The sequence below is a fragment of the Oppia nitens genome, unplaced genomic scaffold (assembly GCF_028296485.1).
Source record: "Oppia nitens isolate AA-2021 unplaced genomic scaffold, nextdenovo-longstitch-racon4-pilon3 scaffold17_pilon_pilon_pilon, whole genome shotgun sequence".
Classification (NCBI taxonomy): Eukaryota; Metazoa; Arthropoda; class Arachnida; order Sarcoptiformes; family Oppiidae; genus Oppia; species Oppia nitens.
In genome coordinates, this window is record NW_026533196.1 from 561,606 (window position 1) to 583,796 (window position 22,191).

At 23.2% G+C, this 22,191-nt stretch overlaps 6 protein-coding genes across 6 annotated transcripts; 4 read left to right on the forward strand and 2 right to left on the reverse strand.

Moving 5' to 3' along the window:
• Window positions 1–64: 64 nt before the first annotated feature.
• Window positions 65–15,794, reverse strand: LOC128965583 (formylglycine-generating enzyme-like). The gene is given in 7 exon segments (XM_054312294.1): window positions 65–180; window positions 546–709; window positions 769–855; window positions 918–1,189; window positions 1,445–1,506; window positions 1,508–1,922; window positions 15,552–15,794. Coding segments are annotated over 6 exon segments (1,050 nt in total). The 5' UTR covers window positions 1,916–1,922; window positions 15,552–15,794; the 3' UTR covers window positions 65–123.
• On the forward strand, window positions 8,460–11,272 carry LOC128965488 (inactive dipeptidyl peptidase 10-like). The gene is made up of 7 exons (XM_054312195.1): window positions 8,460–8,561; window positions 8,780–9,107; window positions 9,192–9,290; window positions 10,296–10,371; window positions 10,442–10,782; window positions 10,839–10,976; window positions 11,046–11,272. The coding sequence occupies exons 1-7, from the start codon at window positions 8,460–8,462 to the stop codon at window positions 11,270–11,272; spliced, it is 1,311 nt and encodes a 436-aa protein (XP_054168170.1).
• Window positions 11,584–13,688, reverse strand: LOC128965582 (UTP--glucose-1-phosphate uridylyltransferase-like). The gene is made up of 5 exons (XM_054312293.1): window positions 13,477–13,688; window positions 13,003–13,387; window positions 12,578–12,943; window positions 11,827–12,522; window positions 11,584–11,753 (listed from the first exon to the last, which is right to left on the reverse strand). The coding sequence occupies exons 1-5, from the start codon at window positions 13,522–13,524 to the stop codon at window positions 11,647–11,649; spliced, it is 1,602 nt and encodes a 533-aa protein (XP_054168268.1). The 5' UTR covers window positions 13,525–13,688; the 3' UTR covers window positions 11,584–11,646.
• A 108-nt stretch (window positions 15,795–15,902) lies between the features above and the next one.
• On the forward strand, window positions 15,903–18,286 carry LOC128965489 (origin recognition complex subunit 3-like). Its single transcript, XM_054312196.1, has 2 exons — window positions 15,903–16,474; window positions 16,538–18,286. The coding sequence occupies exons 1-2, from the start codon at window positions 16,147–16,149 to the stop codon at window positions 18,196–18,198; spliced, it is 1,989 nt and encodes a 662-aa protein (XP_054168171.1). The 5' UTR covers window positions 15,903–16,146; the 3' UTR covers window positions 18,199–18,286.
• A 1,088-nt stretch (window positions 18,287–19,374) lies between these two features.
• Window positions 19,375–20,098, forward strand: LOC128965491 (U-scoloptoxin(05)-Sm1a-like). Its single transcript, XM_054312197.1, has 3 exons — window positions 19,375–19,420; window positions 19,574–19,714; window positions 19,848–20,098. Exons 2-3 carry the CDS (start codon window positions 19,585–19,587, stop codon window positions 20,096–20,098), a joined length of 381 nt encoding a protein of 126 aa, XP_054168172.1. The 5' UTR covers window positions 19,375–19,420; window positions 19,574–19,584.
• A 1,209-nt stretch (window positions 20,099–21,307) lies between these two features.
• Window positions 21,308–22,158, forward strand: LOC128965449 (uncharacterized). Its single transcript, XM_054312150.1, has 5 exons — window positions 21,308–21,380; window positions 21,479–21,598; window positions 21,684–21,748; window positions 21,844–21,957; window positions 22,033–22,158. Exons 1-5 carry the CDS (start codon window positions 21,308–21,310, stop codon window positions 22,108–22,110), a joined length of 450 nt encoding a protein of 149 aa, XP_054168125.1. The 3' UTR covers window positions 22,111–22,158.
• The last annotated feature ends 33 nt before the right edge of the window (window positions 22,159–22,191 follow it).

The window sequence follows — 22,191 nt, forward strand, 5'->3', positions numbered from 1 at the left end:
AATGTTAATTTTGTTAAATAATTTATTTAAATTAATCTTTTAATAAATATACAATAATCCACACAAAAAATTTATAAAATAAATTATAAGCATTTATAACAATTTAGCAAACATTTAATGCAATCAATCATTTTGATAATCAGCGGCACATCTAAATCCTAGATTACTTGCAGATGAATCCTAATAATAAACAAAATTACATTTATTTTAGCATAAGATAGTATTTATTAAAAATTATACAAAACAATTTACTTAGTTTTGTATTGATTTTTTGTTATATATTATTTAAATGCCATGTTATGTCATGTAACGACATGCTTAAGAAAACTAAATGGTCTAAAAAACGTATATAAATTGGAGGTAAAAGTTTTAATGGTTTATTTAATTTGCTCTTATAATTGATTTTGTTTTATAGAATTTTGCTCTCAATTAAAATTATATTATACTTGCTATTAGTATTTAGACTATATATTGCTTACAGTATTCTTATGTATTAAACAATTAATATGAGTATAAATGCTATAAGTATTAAATATTAGACCTACCGGTGTGTTTTGACTTCTGGCAGCACATCTATATCTATAACAATAACTTTTATGGCACATAAAGGAACCACCCTTTTTCACTCTATCTGTTCCCGATTCCGGGCCTTTTGGGTCAGTTGACGGTTCAATACTGTGTTTAGTTGTCCACCAATCGGCTGTCCACTCTATTTGATAGTTTTAATAAGTAAATATATTATAGCAAAAAACACAATTATATGAATACCCCAAACGTTTCCTACAATATTCTTTAATCCAAATTTATTTGGAGGAAAAACATCAACTGGTGCTGTTCCTATATACCCATCCTCTCCTTATAATAAATAATTAGTAAATTAAATACAATTATTAACAATTAAAAAATAAATTAATTACCAGTATTATGATTAGGAAATTCTCCGTCCCATAGATTAGCATAATGTTTGTCAAATGGTTTTAATTTGTTACCCCACGGAAACAGTCTATTTTTAAGGCCCGCTCGACACGAATATTCCCATTCAGTTTCCGTCGGAAGTCTAAGTCCTTTCCAATTGCAATAACTGTTAGCATCAGTCCACGAGACGTGTACTACCGGGTGATCCCATCGCTCGTCTAAATTTGAATCAATGCCTTCAGGTGTTCTCCAATTAGCATTATTAACGGGAAGCCTATCATTACATACATATGGAAATTATTATCATATTTAACTCTATCGTATTGAACGACTAATTTTAAGCCAAATTATTTTCAATTAATTATTATTTCAAATTTTTGATAATATATAATAATTATTATTGTTATAATGATGATAATTATTTCAATATACTATATTTAGTATAAAGAAAATAATACCGGTAATTATTATAAAGTAAGTAATTGTAGTATAAAATAATTAGTATTATAATGAATGTCATATATCATACCACCAGGGTGCTGCTGCCACCGATTGTGTTATATTTTGTTTGACAAAATCACTTAATAAGTTTCTCAAAAACAAATGAATTGCCAAAAACTTCAGCTTCGGTCACATAATTGGTTTTTTCAACAAATTGTCTAAACTGTCTGTTACTGACTTCAGTAATATCCATAAGAAATGTATGAATTGTGACATTTCTTGCGGGTCCCTCTCCGTCGGCCACAAATACCGGTTCGTTTGTACCCATTGTAAAAGTATTGCCTTTTATGACAACCATATTATCTGTATTTCTTTTCGTACAAAAACTTTCACTTTCCTTATGATTACTAAATTCATGACTTTTTTCCTGACTTTTGTCACTATTTCGTGACATTGAATGACAACTTCCTTCATGTTTAACATTTTCTTCTGATTTTATTCTTAATGTTTGCATTAATAATAATTTCATAATTATTGACAAAATTAACTTCGTTTCCATCTTTTATCTAAAATAATAATTAAATTTAAACTTTTATGTTATTCTAATTGTTTTTAAATATTTTATTATTTACAGTATTTTAAATTACTAATAAATGAATTAGAAGATAGAGTATAAAAAATTATATAATTATAAAGAAATAGATATTTAAAAATAAATTTTAATTACATTACATTAACACTTTAGTATACAAAACTACTTTATGTCACCAAAACTTTATAACACTTCAGTCAAAGCTAAGAGACATCATTGCGAAAAAAATATTTGTTTGTTGTGTAACTAAATTATACAGTGTTTGACCGTTTAATTTCAAAATACTACTTATTTATTTCAATTATTTAATAATGTTTAATACATTATTTGTTAAAGTTGTTTACACATGCATTCAATAATATACTGTATACTCAATATCAACATTAAAAATCACAATTATTAGTATATTTATTTTTAGTTAATATTTTATTACTTATTTTTTGTAAATTATTTCTTTAACAATTATATGTTAATTATTAACTTGATTATATTATGTAATATATAATATTTGTTTATAAATAGCTATATTTACTTAGAAAACAATACTTTTGTCATTGAAATAGTTTAAAATACCTTATAATGATTCATAGTTTTCATAAAATAATTAAAAATATGTGAYGTGATTAAAAAAAATCTATTTCATTGCACTTATGTAACTAATATTTGAATTTGTTATATAATTTTTTGTATATACTTCATTATTTAATATTTTTATAAAACTATAATAATATCTATTAATTTAAACTAAAATAAACAATAGTTAAATATATATTTTTGTAATTAAAACTTATTTGAATCTATTAGACTTAAACTTATTGGAAATAATGATTAAATATTATATAAACACAAAAAATAATATAAACTATTTAGTATTGTATGAAATGTTAATCCCAAACACCGGCTTCCCGTACGGCTTACAGCACTGGTATGTCTATGACTATTAGTGCAACTGTGCTGATAAAGTAGTACTAAGTGAGTACCGAAACACTAGTGACCACAAATCAACACCAGATAATTGTTGCTATTAAGTGATGTTAAAGTAAGTTAAACTTACAATAATTTTAATAAAATGTGTGAAATTTATAGTATCGATACCTAATTACGAAGTTTAGAATATTTTTAATTATTATTTGATTTGACATATATTTAATATGTTGTTAATATAATATAAATATAAATAATATCGATATTGTATTTAATTAATTTTTTATATCATTTCATAACAATATATTAATAAATCAATTAATTTGTTGTCAAACACTTTATAATCAATGATGTCCTGAAAGGTTACTTCTGCGCAATGCAAGCAAAAGACTAACTAAACCTATCTTTAATAATGACTTTTTGTGAGACAATAGTCTCAATGAGATTATAATTGTCTGTGAATTGAAAGCCCATTGGATTAAGTTTTTGTCTTTTTATTTGCAATTTATATATTACAAGGATTTGGTAGACTTTCTTGTAAATCACTAACAAAATTATAGCAAATATCATAATAAAACTAGTATTTTATTTTTATAATGACATAGATGTCTACCAAATTAATCATAACTCATGTTTTATTTGTCTAATTTATTTTATTGTTATAACTATTATTATTGTTGTTATTTTTCAATGATTTATTAGTCATTTAAATTCATTTAAATGGCTTTAGATTATAGTCACTAAATGTACAAAATTATTAACATTTTATTATATAATTTATACCCAATACACCTGCTTTTTGTAATTTATGATAATTTTGCGAATATTTTACATAATACTATAAAATATTAAGTCTAAATGTATGGCATAGTAGCAAATGATACTCAAATATAACTAAATATAATTAATAATCTTAAAAAACTATAATAAATGTTAGAAAATTGGTTTAACTATTTTAACATTTTAAGGAAACAATTATTTTGTATGATATTATTATAGTATTTAACTAATCGATTTCAATAAAATCTAATCAAATACCTGTAATACACAAATTGTTTAATAAAATATACTGTTATATCATGTTTTTAGTTCAGGTTTACAGTGAATGTCGAATATTAATACAGATATACGACTACTAAATATAGATTTTGTTTCATTGCTATGGATTTAAAGGCAAAACACATCAAACAAATGTTAGGATAAACTTTGTTTTCATAAATTCTTGTATATAATGTTTTTCACAATTTCATTAGTGAATACTGTTATTACTGTTATTACAGTATAAATATTATTAAATTAAATGAACAAAGTATATAATTTTCACAATAATATTAATTTCTAATAAAAATGTATATTTAGTGTATATTTAAAACATTTTAAACCATAATTTATGCTCAAATTTGTAAATTTAAAATTACTATTACTGTTATTTCTTATTAAATGGATGATCTTGATTATGATGATGAGGTAAATCAATAATTTTATTTAATGATTGATTATATATTTAAATGGTTACAATTTTACTATAACTTCTATAAATGTATATTATTTTTATATATTATTAAAAATTCGCTAATTTGTAAGCTTTTAGGCCAAATTATTTAACAATAACAGTATATTTTTTTTATAATTGATAATAAAATATAATTAGCAAACTATTTTCGCTTATTAATATATTAATATTAAATTATTTTTTGCAAAAATATTTTTTTTATTAATTGGATACAAATTCTTATGATTTTGTGTTATTCGTAATTAAAATCTTTTTAGCAAAACTTCACAAATTAAACTAATATTATTTGAGAGAAAAATACAATACTAATTACTTTGTAAACTATAGTATTAGTTTGATTATAAATTATATTATATTTTTAAGACATTAATGCTTAGAAATATAGACTGATCCAATTATATACATTAAATTAAAAATTATATTTGACTATAAATTTAAAACATTAATTAAAATACTACAACTAATGAAACAATATACAAATTAAGTGAATAAAATTATCAGTAATTTTTATTTTATATAAAATAAAAGTATTATTTATAATTATCTTTATAAACACACAAAATTATAAATCAAATTAAAAATCAAATTAAAAAATATATTATTACAATAATTTACAAAAATGTTAGGAATTTGAAGAAAATAAAGGCGAAGAAAAGCACTTCAAGGGTGCAGTGATTGCACTGTTTGTTATTGCAGTCATTTCTTCTCTTATTATACTTTCAATTATTTTGTTAACTCCTTGTAAGTATCAATTGATTTTATATTATTTATACTATATTTATATTTATATTATATTATAATTATTTATACAATACTAATATATTTGTTAATAGCTAAAAGATACAGTCCATTTCATAATGACAACTATGAAATCGATGAAATTATTAACAATGATTTCAAACCAATATTATTTAATGGCACCTGGATTTCAGGTATTATTTAAAACATTTACAATAATTAGTCTATTCTTATCAAACCATACAGTTTGTAAAAATTATATATATTTTACAAAATTTATTTATTTTGTAACAGACACTATCATATTTTAATTAATTATTTAATGAAATTTTTAAAATATTATTTTTTTAAATAAATATATTTTGCTTGTAATATTTATCGTAATCATTTATTTGTAACAAAATAAATACAAACTGCGATAATATGATTTTTAAATGTATAAACTAATATTAAATCATTTGCTTATTTTGATTTTAAATTAATTAACTAATATAATTATTACATTTAATAAAATAGGACATGAATTGATATACATAGAGCCAAATGGATCGCTTGTATCATTTGATGCTAAAAACAATATCTCATTGATTTTAGTACACAACTATATAATAGTAACAAAATATTTATTAAATATAATATTATCAAAAATTAATAATAAAATTAGATATAAATTATTATTTATATTATTCGTATTAAAATTTATATTTATTATTAACATATATGAATTAATAATTCTTACTATTTTCATCTATAAATATTTGACTTTTTAATATTAGATGTATATTATTGTTTATTAATTAGTAAATGTATATAAATATACATTTCATTTACATGAAAAATTTAATAATTTGCATAAATTTCAATTAATTTTAGAGACAATTTGATATTCAAAAATATTCACTTTCATCGGATAGAAATTTTGTTTTATTAATTTCCAATTATAAACAGGTATTGTTTATTAATTTTTTTAAATTAGTTTTGACTATAATATTATACAAAATATCTTATTTCTACAGTCATTGGAATTCATATTCACAGCAGATTTCATTATATATGACATTAAAAAGGAGTGAGTTTTTATAAATAGTAAACTAATATCAAATTATTTTGTAAAATATTGATAACAAATAATATAATTCTCGTTGTTTTGTAAGCTTATATCAGTTTTTTGTTATGCTTTTAAAAACTCAATTTAATTAAAAAATATATAATTAGTAAATATTTTTTAACTTATCGTTTGTATTAAAAATATATTAAATTAAAAACATTTCTTTTTATAGTAAAATATTATCTTTCTCTTATATTATAAATATCAAAATTTTAAATTTAATTTATTAAAACAAAACCCAATTTTAACTGACAATTTATTTTTTAATTTGTGATAATTTCAAAATTTGTTAATAAAATTATCTTTTTTAGCAATATTATTTATTTGTATCAAACTTGGGAAAATATAAGTCATATTGTTATACAATGGGCTGAATGGGGACCAATAGGAAATGCATTAGTAATTATATAATTATATATAATATTAAATTGTAAACAAAATATATAATTTATTTATATAGATATTTATTGTCAATAATAATATATATTATTTACCGGAAATTGGAGGAAAAGCAAAGCAAATAACAACTAATGGAAAACTGGGAATAATATTCAATGGAATCGTTGACCTACTATACAGAGGTTTGATTTGTCTCTTAAATTAATTAAATTAATGAACATTACTATAAAACTTATAAACTAAACATATACAGTAGATAATGATTATTTTAATGAATTTTTTAATATAATATAGTGTGGAATATTTAAAAATTTAATTAACTAAATATATAATAAAATCTATAATGAAACCAATTAGTTTAATAAAAATATTTCCAACCCATTTAAATTAAATAAAAACTAACAACAAATAGTTAGTATTCTCTGATTATTATTTTATTATACAGTATTTTATTTGTGTATTTAATTATTTGTAATTCAAAATATAACGTTATAGTATTAGATATTTAAATAATACAAAAACAAAATTATGCTATTGTTATATATTGTATTTAATTTAAATCATTATTCTTTGTATGTTTCAATAGTTAATTATTTTTTTAATATAAAAGAAAAAATAAAAGTAATACTAATTGTATTTTCGGAAATTATTGAGTTTTTGATAAAATGCAATTTTCTAAAAAATTATAATATGGTAAATTTATTTTAATTTAATAAAATCAAGTATTAAAATACATGTATTAAATGTATATACAGTATAAATAGAGTATTGTAGTAGATAATTTCAAAGTTGTTATTAGTTATTCATATAATAATGAAATTTTACATAAAATTTAATATTTTTGCGAAATACAGTATAGTTGTTATTAAATATCTAAAATATATACTTAATATACTCTAAAATTTTGAATTAAGTCCTATTCACATAAAAATTACTCATAAATTATAAGATTGCGAACAATCTAAATGTAAATTTAAAGTTGATTTTTACAAATTATCATATAATATCTATAAATATTTGAAAAATATAAATAAATGTATTTTATATAAAACTATATTTATAGAGATATATTTGAATGTTATAATAATAATACTAATATAGAGAGCATATCAACGAAAGAGTCGCTGTTCTGGTGGTCGACGGATGGCTCGAGTCTATGCTTTGCTAACATTGATAACACTGGTGTCGCCGACAATACAATTGTATTTTATGGCAGTCCAGGCAATGATAGTGAAAGCAATTCACTTAAATTTGTTAGATATAAATACCCAAAAGTGAGTCCAAACATATAAAACATTTTTTATCAATACTATTATCACAACACATAAGAGACCAATTAAAATAAGTGCATTAAATTTGAAGGATCAACACTATTAAAGCTAAATGTCTTTCTGAATGTATTAATATATAAATTTTTATTTGTTTCGACTCTAATTCTAAGGCAAACCAAATCATTGGAAAGATTACTCTTTGGGTTTACAATATAAGTTCAACTCATATCAGACAAATAAAACCTCCAAATGTATTACAAAACATAGATTTTTATGTTATTTCTGTTAATTGGCTTAAAAACGATTCACTAACTGTTTGGTGGACTCCCAGACACCTAAACAATTCAATCATCACTACTTGTGCTCTCAGTGACGACTGGATGTGCAAAGAGGTATACCATTAGTTATTTACATTAATAGCAAAAAAGCATTAAAACTATTAAAACGAGAGAAAACATCATCTAATAGTTTATCAAAAGTAATTCAAATATTATCTCTTTTTTAAAGACAAATAGGATTTCAAGTGTTTTGAGTTTAAAAAAGTTATCGCAAAGTATTATGCTATCGGATGACGGACTCACTGTCACTGTCTTTACTATATCTTTAAAACCTGACTCACAATTGGGTAGATATTATCACATTTCTTACTTTAGATTATATGTAAGTCTATCATAATATATATATATATAAATATATTTATTTGTATAAATGAAGTGCATTTCCCATAATTAACTAACAATAGTCAAGTATTTATTTGTTTAATATAGTTTAGTGAAATAATTATCAGTAAACTAACGAAAATAAAATTAATAATACAAAATGTGATTAAAATTAATATTAACAATTTTCTTTATGTAACTGTTATCTATTATTAATAGCACAACTTTATAGATAAATTCATAACAATAGGAAAGTATGACGTGACTAAATTATTATTTTTTGACAAATCGACACAAATTTTATATTTTCAAGCAATAAATAAATCAATAAAAGCCGAAAACCCTAATATAGAGCTCCGGGAGCAACATATTTATAGAGTTAATGTCAGTGACAGAGATGTCCAATGCATGACATGTCGGCTAACGTTCACTGATTGTCATTATTTTGAGGCCTTCTTCAGTCTTAACGCTCACTATTATGTGATTCAATGTTTGGGACCAAACGTACCAAAAGTATATTTACTTAAATTAGATCAACAAAACAATTGTATGGGTATTATAGTTTAGTTTTTACTTATATAATGACATATTTAGCAATTTATTTGACCAAAAAATTGCTTTCAATCAAAAGCTTTTGAATGGGAAGGCAATGAAGGCCTACAAAACAAATTGACTCATAAATTGGATATAAAACATCATATATATGTTGTCAACACATCCAATAATAAAAGTATGATATCTTTTCTTATATTTATTACTAATACTAAATAATAAAATATTTAATGACTGTCTTTAGAGACACAGTAAATGCATAATAAAATTTTTGTTTTATTATAACATCCATTAATATACAGTACAATACTACGGTATATACTGTTTTGTATTATATTATACAATATTTAACTAATTAAATATCTTTATAATGATTTGCAAAAATATTTATAAATGGGTTGTTATATGAAATATATAATTTAAATTTTCAAATTAGCAAAATTAACGTTAAAACTAAAATATAGTTGTAATACAAAATCACATTAAATACTAATTCTTCTATTTATTGTTTTATTTGATTCACATTATAAGTTTGAATTGTTATTAAATATTGAAACATTGCTAAAAATAACAAATAAATAAATTATAATTGTAATTCATCACATACCTTAAGTACTATTATTATAATATTATATTTATATAAACACTACAATTTAAAAATTTCGTTTTAATTGGAGTATTATTAATAAAACCTAAAACATTAGTAAAATATAAAAATCCAAACAAAATAATTAATGTCGAGTAATGCCGATTAGTGTTGAGTAATATATTATCTATATTGTTGTACTAAAATAACCAATGTCTTTAATTTTTAGTAAAATTCAAAAATGTTTTCAAATAATTTAATTATTTGAAAAAACAACATTTTATTTATTTAAAACTAAATAAAACTATTATTTATGTATTTTATATTTTTTCATCATTAATTTATATATAAATTTAAAAGATTTTCCAAACAAAAATATGTTTAAAATTTATTTTTTCCTATTTTCTTTATACTATCTTTCTATAACTAAAATAATTAATTTTGATTAACTAAAATGTAAGACTTTGGTATTTACTCTTATTTTGTGATAATATAGATATAAACAAACAAATGTATAAAATTTATAAGATATATAATTTTGGTAATAATTTAAACAAATGATAATTATATTAATATAAATATATATTTAATTATTAGAAATATATATCAAGTTATTAGTTCCGCCAGAATTTGATGACGAAGTGGTCGATAAATATCCGCTTATTATTGAAGCGTAAGATATACTCAAAACAAACGCTAGAATTTGTTTAATGACTTATATATAACATGTATTTGACTAATAGTAATGACGATGAGACACAAGTTTTGAGTGGCAAACATACCATAGATTGGGCCCATTATTTGGTGACTAAACATCACTATATTTACGGTTGGATTGAAAGCAATAATGACAACTTCAGACACAAGAAGATTAACAACAATTATGAATCGTTTAATGAAAATACAGACAAATACAGGATTGCAATAAAACATATCAAAGATGACAAACGTTTCATAAACCCACACAAGATGTGCATTTGGGGCAAATCTATTGATGCTTTTGTGGCCATTTCTAGTCTGGCCTCCAGTGATATACTTAATTGTGCAGTTTTAGTCTCACCCGTACTTAATTGGAAACTTATGGGTAAATCATTTAATATATAAAGTATGACATCAACTAACAAATATTTTTATTTTCAGATGTAGTCACTTATGAGTATTTGTTCAACATTTGGCAATCATATGAGGCAATTAATTTTGATAATAAACTTAATTTAATCAATAAAATTGAGAAACTCATTACAAAACACATATTAATAATTCATGGTTCGGCTGATGGTATGTTTTGTTTTGTTTTTAACTATTATTTAATAATATATAAAAATGTTTTTAAAAAATTGTTGTCAGAAAAAGCTTCAATTCAACACTCAATGCAATTCATTAAACAACTAATTAGTAAATACACAGACAATGACTCCTTTGGATTTGAACCACTTTTGCAGTTTCAGATATATCCTGACGAAGATAACTCATTATCGACAATAAGACATCATTTTTATCAAAGAATTCATTTATTCTTTGAGTACATATTCAGTCAGAGTCATAGACATCATATGATTTCATCTAATGAATGACATTTTTTTTATCTATAACAAGTGCACACTTATATTTATATACAGTAGTTATCACATAAATAAAATCTATTATAATAAAAAAGTTGTATTTCACTTAATACTGTCAAATGAATTTAAATAATTAATGTTTTGAAGTAAAACATTTGAATTTTATTCTTATTGAATCAAACATTTGCTAAGTAAACCTTATAAAACAAACAAAATACTATAATTTGTAAATAATTAGAAATAAAATATTATAATAAAATCTAAAAAATTAAACAAATATAACCATTCAATCATCTGTTTAAATATTAGATTGGATATGCATTTTTCGGAAAATCAATAAAATTTCAAAATCTCATAACATTTTAGTAAAATATCTATATATATAATTAATGATCGAGAATACGAAGATTTCCGGAAACTATTTTCGACTCTAGTATAGCACCGGCGGGTATGTCTATGCGATCGCCATGATTTGCAATTATGATAACAGTGCCTAATAAGGGATAAAAACAATTATAATTAATTACAAAACGTATAACCAATATGTATTAAACTCATTATAATACCTTTCAAAGTGACTCCCTTTCCAAAGGTGACGTCTCCACTAACTGTCAAGTGATCCAATTCTATGATATCAGGAATACTAGCAAAACGTGACAAAAATTCGCGTACTTTAGCAAAATGCGAATCACCCAATTTGACTAAAGGCACGGTAGGAAAGGCTCGTTTCGGATTCATTATCAGAGTTCCGCTATTTAGTGAATATAAGTTTGACATAACTAGCAATAGATCTGATGTTTTTTTGACGGGCAAAAAGCGACTTCGGGGGACATTTATACCAATGGCGCCCTCAAAATCTTTCATCGCTGAACCAACAGCTGTTTCCAACTGAACAATATCTAAACCAATATCTAAGTGCTTATTATTAACAATTATTTCCATATCTAATGTTCCCATTTGTACTAATTCTTGAATCGTTTCGAGTTTCAGCCAAATATTGTTTGTATTAAATATTTTGAATTTTTGGACACTTTTGAACTCATCGACGTGTACTTTAGGCACCTGTGCGATCTCAAGAAGTCTAACGTGTCCTTCATATTGAATAAGAGTACCACCCTTTACGTCAGCAATGGTTTTATCGGTCACTTCCATTACATATGAAGGATGATTTGTCTCGTTTGGATCAAGCAATGAATTCAATATATTCAGATCAACAGTTGCGCCCAAATTGTCAATATTTGACAAAAATACATATTGACGACCTATTAATCAAATTGTTAATTACTATATATAAGATTTATTATAATTAATGCAAACCTTCTTTAATAAAATACTCGAGAAGTCCTGATTTATAGAAAGCCGGGTAGAAGTCTCCGTGACCGGGAGGATACCAGGCATCGTTGTCTCCAGACATTGAATGTGCGATTGGCATTAGGCTTTCCTTATTGATTCGCGGGTAACGGCTTTGCATAAATGTATAAATTTTAACTCGAAATCCTCGATATTTACGTAACAATTTTTGTGTGTCTTCATCGGTATTGAATGAATTCATCAAAACAAGTGGCACATCAGCATCGTATGTCTTATTCAGATTCTCTATTTGTTGTACTGTTAAGTCTAAAAATGTCAAATCATTTCTCACTGGTATCACTGATTTAGGTCCAGTACAACCCATAGATGTACCTATTTATAAATATAGGATAATAATAATAATATAAAAATAATATGCTATCCATTTATACCAAGTCCTCCATTAAGTTTGACGACAACTAATTGATTGAGCATTTGTCTAATGCTATCTTTTTGTGGCGCTTTCATTGATGCATAACTTCTGACAGCATCTTCAGGAAGGGGTTCAATCTTTTCCCATTGAACTGACGGTCCAACTCCTTGAAGATATTTCATATACAACTGTTGAAATCCTTTGAACTCCTCTTCATATGATTGTCTTTCTATAGGATTAGCTGTTCTCAACAGTTTGTCCAACTCCTGTGCCAACTGGTGTTGAGCGTCCCTTTTGGTCAACTCTTTGAATTCAGTAGTTGAGCTCACTTTGCGCTGATGTCGGCTCTGATTGACGGCCAAAGCCGTACCATTGTTTGACTCGTTCGTCATTTTGTTAATTTCCTATTCATTTCAATTTTATGTCGTTAACCAAAACCATTCAATTCATAGCTTAGTTAAATCAACTGTTTTATAGATACAATATAACTAACCTTCCAATTATCGCTGTTAATACTCGTAAAATTTTGTAATTTATGCATTATATTAAACAAATTTTAATTTCCAATAAAAACCACAAAAAATCAAATTAAATGACTGCAAGACAGATACTAAATGCGACAATACCTCAAAGTAGTCTAATTTCAAACCAAAAAACACGAGAGGAATGGCATTCAAAAGATTAGAGCCAATCCTCAATCAATTACATAAAAACTTTTGAACTTAAGATTAGTTTAATTAATTGACTATTGCTTATCAATTCAATAAAAATCTTATATTCAGTAGATATCATACACAAGTAAAACAAAAGTTATATTTTATCCGAAAGTAATACTAAATACAGTATAAAATGTTTAAACAGTGAATTGAATAAAAATGTCGTCATAAATCATTACAGCTTAATATAAACATATAAACTTACATTACATTTACACATTTATTCAAATTACACAATTATCATCACCAATCATTTTTAATTAATTATAAAATATTATATTTTTAGGGGAAATATGCTGATTATACACACATTTTGCATATACTATAATAATAATAATAATTTACTTAATTTAAAAAAATGAATAATAATCCAAAAGTTTGTTAAAATTATTAAAATATCATTATAAAACAAATCTATATTATATACCCTATTTGTTTATAAATTATTTTTATTTAAAATGATATTTTTTAAGTTATCTAAATATCAAATATAAATCATAAAATTTCCTTTTTTGACAACAAAATAAAAAATTAAACAATATTTTGAAACTGATATCTTATTTGCAATGAGGCATTAAATTGTCAATTCATTGACTTTCTATATAACTATTTGCGGAACAATATTTATAAACTAATTATTACTTTTATTATATAAAATATAATTAAAGCTAATATTGTTTATAAAAAATCAATAGATATAATAGTCATTATTAATCATAACTTTAATGATCTCAATTAACTTAGCCTTGTATTCAATAAGAGATTGTTTTAAACATCCAATTGTTAAATATGTAGTATTAAAAAATATTTATCAAATTAATACAATATTTTTGTGATTAGCAAAATTTGACAATTTTTATGTCAATTAGATTCGTATTTATACTTAAATAATATAATAATATAAATTTATAAATAATATGTAAATAATGCTGAAATATATCCGTGTTAAATAACTATAAACTTATAAATAGCATATTTAAAAAATAAAATAAAATATTGATTCAAATAGTGATGTAACCAAAAAAAACTTGAAAAACTAAGTTCAGTCTGATATTCAAATCAAATATTTGTCAAAACATTGGATGACTTGAATGGAAAGTAACACAAAAAAAACTCAAGGATTACTTCATTAAACACCAATTAAATGGTTGTCTATTTCACTATAATATTAATAATATTTCTATTATGACAGAGAATATTGCAAATTAAATATTTACTTAAATTATATCAATAAAGCGTTAAATCAAATTAATTTTATTTTATTATAACTATTTTCTCAACGATTATCTTACATTTTATTATAATCCTAAAATTTAAATATTATGTTCACTAACTATAAAATATATTTGTTAATTAAAACTTTATATATTAAAGTAAATTTCCACATTGTTTTGTAACATTGAATTTATAAATTATTATGCATTTCATTCAATAGATGAAAAACAATTTATTTTAATTCATGTCATTATAACAATTTTAATATAAATAATACTAATTACATAATAATAATAAATTTAAAAACGTTTGGCTCTAAAATGTATAATAAATTGAATCAAAAATTATTTTTATGATAATTGTATCAAATGTTTGGATAATATGAGATAAAATGTGAGACTCTTATCGTTAGCTAATTTTAGTGCAGTTTATACTATTAATACAAGTGTTTATACATAATGTCATATAATTATCAGTAAATGTCTAAAAATAATATCTTTTAAAAAACCAATTAATAAGACAATCATTGATTAAATTAATTTCAATGTCAAATAACAAACATATAGTTATATCTCATTTTAAAGCTTTAATATTTTATACATTTATTTTAAAATTTGTTTTAAAAATCTAGACTTACCTTAAAATTAGCGGCGATTTAGTGTCTAAATTGAGACAACAGTTGTGACACAAATAGTGGACACAAACGACAAGTGATTTGCAATGCGTTTGAGTCGACAATCACTCACTTAATGACTGCTTATTAATGACACTGTATTTCAATGAAAATCATTGAATGCTTTAATAAATGTTTTTAATTTATATATCAAATCAAATGTCACTTAAAGTTCAATTGGATTTCATATGACTTTCACTGAAAAATCGAGTTTATTCTTATCATTTAAAATAGAGGTCAATGTTAGCCAATAATTGTGTCCATATATTATGTCATTGTTTTTGATACACTATTAGCAGTGATGACAGTATAGAGGGGACAGTAGTATGGAGTAAATGGTGTGACGTATAGTATGTATAGTCAAAGACATGTGTTTTAAATGCCAATACATTTGTTAATAATTTTGCGCTCTTTTTGTGTTTGTCTTTGTGTTTGTCCGACAAACTGACGACTACTGTACACAACACGTGACAACAATTGTCACTAATTGTCATCAATTGTCACCACATTTGATCACAAAAGTCATTAATTAATACTCCAACACAACTGTTCAGTCATAATGTCTTCACAAAGTTGTGAATCAAATATTTGTCATTATGTAAGACCAAAGTCTAAGACACCTAATTGTGTCAAACGACAGAAGAAGAAGAAAGAAGAGAAGATAAACGCATCGTTTGTCGTCAAACATAAGTCTTTGATAACCGAATGGTTCAATAGATTTGATGAACAAATCACTAAAGTTAGAGACGATATGTTATCTCCTCTTATGAATTCATTGTATAATTTTGTGTCCAATAATTGTGTCACTAATGAGATGAGAGAAAATAATTTTGACACTAAATCGTCGCCAAGTGTTGGCCTCATTCCGACGGCTCTCTTATCAATTGGTTTGTCATTTATTGTCATAGATTTAAGTTTAATTGTTATTAATTATTAACTGCTTTTATTAGGAATGAACTCAAGTGAACATCACTTCATATGTGATCTACTGATTGAAACCATACAAGACTTAACCTCATCCGTTGCTTATATCAACGCAAAACAAAATTCAACCATTAATTCAGTATTTAAAACAATTTGCGATTCAATTCTTACAGAAGATGTCATTAAAAGAGCCGATTTAACTGAAATTCAATTGAAATCACTGACATTTGAATCATTATTTAAGATATATGAAGAACGTGTTATTAAAGCCAATACTAATAACTTTTGTCCGCCGATTGTCCTGTTTTTTGATGAAATTGAGAGTTTTGATCACTCAATGATCACTACTTTGATTCTTATAATCAAAGATTACATTCAAAAACTTCCGTTTATATTAATAATAAGCAAATCAAATGAAACGTCTTCATTGCAGCACTTATTGCCCTCCAAAGCAACTGACTATCTATACGTAAATCATTTTCAATCTATTTGTGGCCAAAAATTAATCGTCAAAATAATATGTAAATTATTTGTCGATTCTTCATTGTCTTTCAAATTGGGTCCAAATGTTTTGGATTTTATGCTCAAAATGTGCCAAAAATTTAATTCTTCGATTATAAGTCTTCAAAATATTATAAAGTATTCAGTGTTTAAACATTTCCAGACAAATGAATTAGCATTACTTTGTCAATCAATTAGTTCTTTAAAGACTTATCTAAAAGATATTGAGTTAAATGAATTGAAAGTATTAAGAGATAAACTGAATATCAGTTATGATTTGAATGATAAAGAATTTATAAAAGAAGTTATCAATAAATTGACACATTTTCAGTCAGTTAACAATCAAATTGTATTAACTTTAAAAATTGTATTATATTTAGTTGATGGACATATTGATGAAACAAAATTAGTTAATTTCTATATAACATTATTCAAAGATACTTATGATTTTACTGACATTTTGGATCAATTGAATCGGTTTTCAAAAGAACGTTGGAATTCATTATTAAGTTTTTGTTTAAATGGAAATTCACTTAACGATGAAACAAATCCAATGATTGCTGTATTGAAATTAAGACTAAAAGAATTGATTCAAATTAAAGATAAACTTGATTTGGAACCAACTGTGGTGATCGAGAAAATGGATTTAATGAATGTAAAGAATAAATTAACTAAATTTAAGACTCGTTCGCAATGGAAAGATTCAATCAAACCATTAAATAAACAAAAAGTTTTATCGGCTTTTGAAATGTGGAGAAACGTAACAATCGATACAATTAAGGATACTTTAAGTGAAATAAAAAATTCAATTGACAACTCATTTCATCAAATTATGTATTTTGATTGTTTGGATTTAATAAAAAATCAAATATTTGTCGATCAAAGAAGTCATTTAATGCAGACATTATCTGACTCGAAGTCATCGCAAACTGATTTACACCGACTTTATTCTCTATATAATAAAAATCATTCAATTATTAATATGTATGATATGTATAACAATTTTATATCATTTTCAAACCAATCGGAGTCATCACATAAAAGTCCAAAGAAAGCAAAATTTATTGAAAAGAAAAATGAAAATATTGTTCGCTTTTTGAATTCAGTTTCAGATTTTGAATACATTGGTCTCATTGAACCATCAAAACGCAAATCCGATCATTTGATACGTTTGGTTTGGTTTTAGATTCAATTTTATTTAAATAAGTTATAAAATTTTAATTTGTAGAGTATATAGGATTTTGATATTTAACATGATTTCATATTTATTTTAATTTATCAAAATGTGGAACACTTTCGATTATATTTACAATTTTTATATATGATAAATATAAATTGTTGATTTTATTAAAAGCGTGTTTAAATTGTTAATAATAATTTCAATTTAAATAATTTTTATATTAAATATAAGGATTACATTTAATTTATATAATATTAAACAAAAAAAATTAAAGTAATAAATTRTTATTTAATAAATATTTTGTTTGAATTTTAGATATTGGTATACTTTAAAAATTCATATTTTTGTTTTAATATAAATATTTTAAAAAATTATTTCAATTAATTTTAATTAAATGAATAATGTTATCTACAATATACTGTACAGTAATATAATACTATGCGCTATACTGTAGTTACTATTATACAAATATGTGACAAAATATATTATTTTTGAAATCAAATATCTAACATGCAATACATTATTTGATTTAAATACAATAAAATTTGTATTTTTGAAGATTTTAAAAATTATTCAAATATTATATGAGAATAATATTCATTGCTTTTGAATATAATTTATAAATAAATAAAACAAATTATTTTGAATATACATTATTTAATGTACTTTACAATATTAGATTAGTGTATATATATATACTAAAAATAAAATACAAAATATTTTTATAATAAATGTTGAATTTTTATACAGACTTAAGGTTTATAGTGGTCTACATCTTAATGATTATATATATTGTACTATATTTTCATTGGATTTTTAGTTCAAACTTCAGAGATATTATGATATAATATGTTATCGATTCAAATGTTGCGATGCGTGGATCACATCATCACATCCTCCACTTTAAGTGCAAACTCTATCCCTGTTTTCCTTATATTTCAGCCATCCTTTCAATTCAATGAGCCTTTGCTGACAATAATACAATTTTTGTTTGAAAATGTATTTTTGTCAATTTTATATAAATATTAGATATTATTTTATTGTTTATCTTTATTAAGTTTCCTGTATATCTAATTGTATATAACATTTTATAACAAATTTTAATAAATTAATAAAATGATTAAATTGAAATTTTTAATTATTGACTAATATTGAAAATTCTGTGAAAATTACACAATGATATCATTGACTAATATAAACATATCTTATATTTTGTTCATTTTAATAGGTGAGACAATTAAATTATATATTTCTTTTGGTATATCATATATATATATACTGTAAATATCATAGTTTTATTTAAGTTTTTATCTTTAAACTAACTAATAATTAATTTTGAAAGTATTAATTAATTCAAATTATTAATTTATGTTCAATAAAGCATTGATTGAAATGACATTATCATTGAAATGCTATATTTGTCATACAAATGATAACAATTTATGTATTGATGACAAATATTTGGTCGATTGTCCATCAAATCAGGCATACGATAGATGTATGACAAGAGTGTTTAAGAATCGTAAGTATTTTTATATTAATTATATATTTTTAATAATTAAATCAATTATAGTAATWAAGTATAATTAATGTAATTTTTATCATAAAAATAATTATCTAAAAGTAAAATTTGAATTTGAATTTGCATTTGACAGCACCGGATGGTTTTCATATTAAAAAGGAGTGTGCATTAGCTCCGTGTCATTTACGGGACCCGAAACTTGATTTCATAAAATTCAAAGACCAGTGCAGAAACAATGACGACGATTGCATACATTGCTGTGAAACTGATGGATGTAATAAAGATTCAGCACTTGCTTTGGTGTCCACACAAAACACAATTATCACAATCGTAACAATGGTTATGGTCTGTCTGGTTATCACACATTTAGCTACTCATCACTAATTATTTTGCCATTTATTAATTATAATGTTTTCAAATTAATTGACCCGTATTATTTTTTTTATATAAAATATACCATTTATCATAATCCATTCAATACAATATCAATTTAATATTATTTATTAATTTGTATAATAATTTAGTTTTTCATATAATAAGAAATTTTTTAGTTTAAAAAACTTTTTCGATGATAATTGAATTATAGCTAACTTATCGATTGAAACAAATGTTTGAACAATTCATATAATTAATGTCTTTAATCATAAATAAGAGTGTGATTCAAAATGTGCCAAAAAACACAAGTTTGTCATTCAATGAACAATTGATTTTTAATTGGAGACAAACCAATAATTAATTAATAATTTGGAAGTTAACTAACAATATCTAAATCAAACAATAATAATATTATTGATAAAATAAACTAAAAATGTAAATAATTATTTAAAAAATTGACAATAGTTGATTAAAATTTTACCATTATATTATTATTTATATTCAATAAATAATAATAATATTAATATGATTACTCCTTTTAAAGCATTTGATGAAAAATAGCAAATAGCTATTGTAATAACACGGTATATAAACAATTTATGCAAAATAGCAATTTATTATTAAATTATATTAAATAAAAATTTGAACTTAAATTTTGAATTTATAAATGAAAATACTGTACTTCTGTTAATTTTTTTTAATTAATTTTATTTGTAATATCAATGTATAGCTAATACACTTTATTGTTAATAAGTTATAAAATTGTTTTTTTTTGACAAATATAATGATAATACTGTAAGTTTATAAATCTACTAAAACATAATAAACTTTTTATTGTAAATAATTTCTAACTCTTATTATTAATGAATTAGCTAATGATTAAAATTTAAATAATTAAAGTTATTTTTGTTAATCAACACAAAACAACAATTTAAATAATTGATAAAATTAGTGAACAGTCTTAGTAGTCATCAATATTTATTACCTGAATGGCAACCTTACCTGCAATAGTGTTGTATAACTACTAATGTTATGGTTTATTATACAATTGAGTTGAGGCACAGGTAGGCGAGTCTTGAGTACTAATACAGGTGTGGCTCGTGTTTGAACCTCACATTAAACCAAACAATTGTTATTTATTTTTATTTTTTTATATTTATCTCATATTTTTAATAATCATAATTAAAAAATATGTAATATTTCTAATAAGTGTTTACAATGAATTTGAATCTCATATTTAATTTATTTGTCAAAGTTTTGATAATCAATTGTCTCTTAACTTTTTACAACGGTATCAATCAATCAATTTTTATTAACACATTTAACATTATTAATATAACTGTTGCTTATAATTAATAAAAATTATTATTTTAATGATATATATAATAGTTGGATGTCTTGAGTGTTATGTCTGTAAGAATCAGGAGAACAATAAAGACAAATGCGTGGAAACGGTCAGAACGTGTGACTTAACCGAAGACCGATGCCTTTCGGAAGTTCGTTGGGGAAGTCAGTACTCAAGACATACCATTGACTTGATATTTGATAATTAGTTAATTATTAATTATAAATTTCATTTACTATCCAAATCCAGGCACACCCTATTGGGCGCCGACAGGAGAGAAACAATTTTATGTATCAAAGCGATGCGCTTCAAAGGTATTATCGTATATGAGATCCTATTGTATCCTATTATATGTATAACTAAATCAATTAATTAACTAAATTTAAAACATTTAAAAAAATAATAACAGAAATTATGTGAAAATGCAATGAGAAATGTAACCAAAAGGTGTGACAGAATTTGGTATAACGATTGGGAATGTGTTGAGTGTTGTAATGGTGACCGATGTAACTATTATATAACGGTTTGTTATTATTTTACTTATAATATTTATTTAATATTTTATTAAACTATTTAATTAATTTCTTTTGTCAAATAGTTGGCATCCAATCACTTAATACCAGGATATGTGACAATATTTGTAACATTATTTTTAGCCTTATTTTTAATTCAATAAAGATGTCATCTCTCAATAATAATTTAATCAGCAATCAAATCACAATACCGTCCAAATAATTTACACTATTTTTTTATTAGC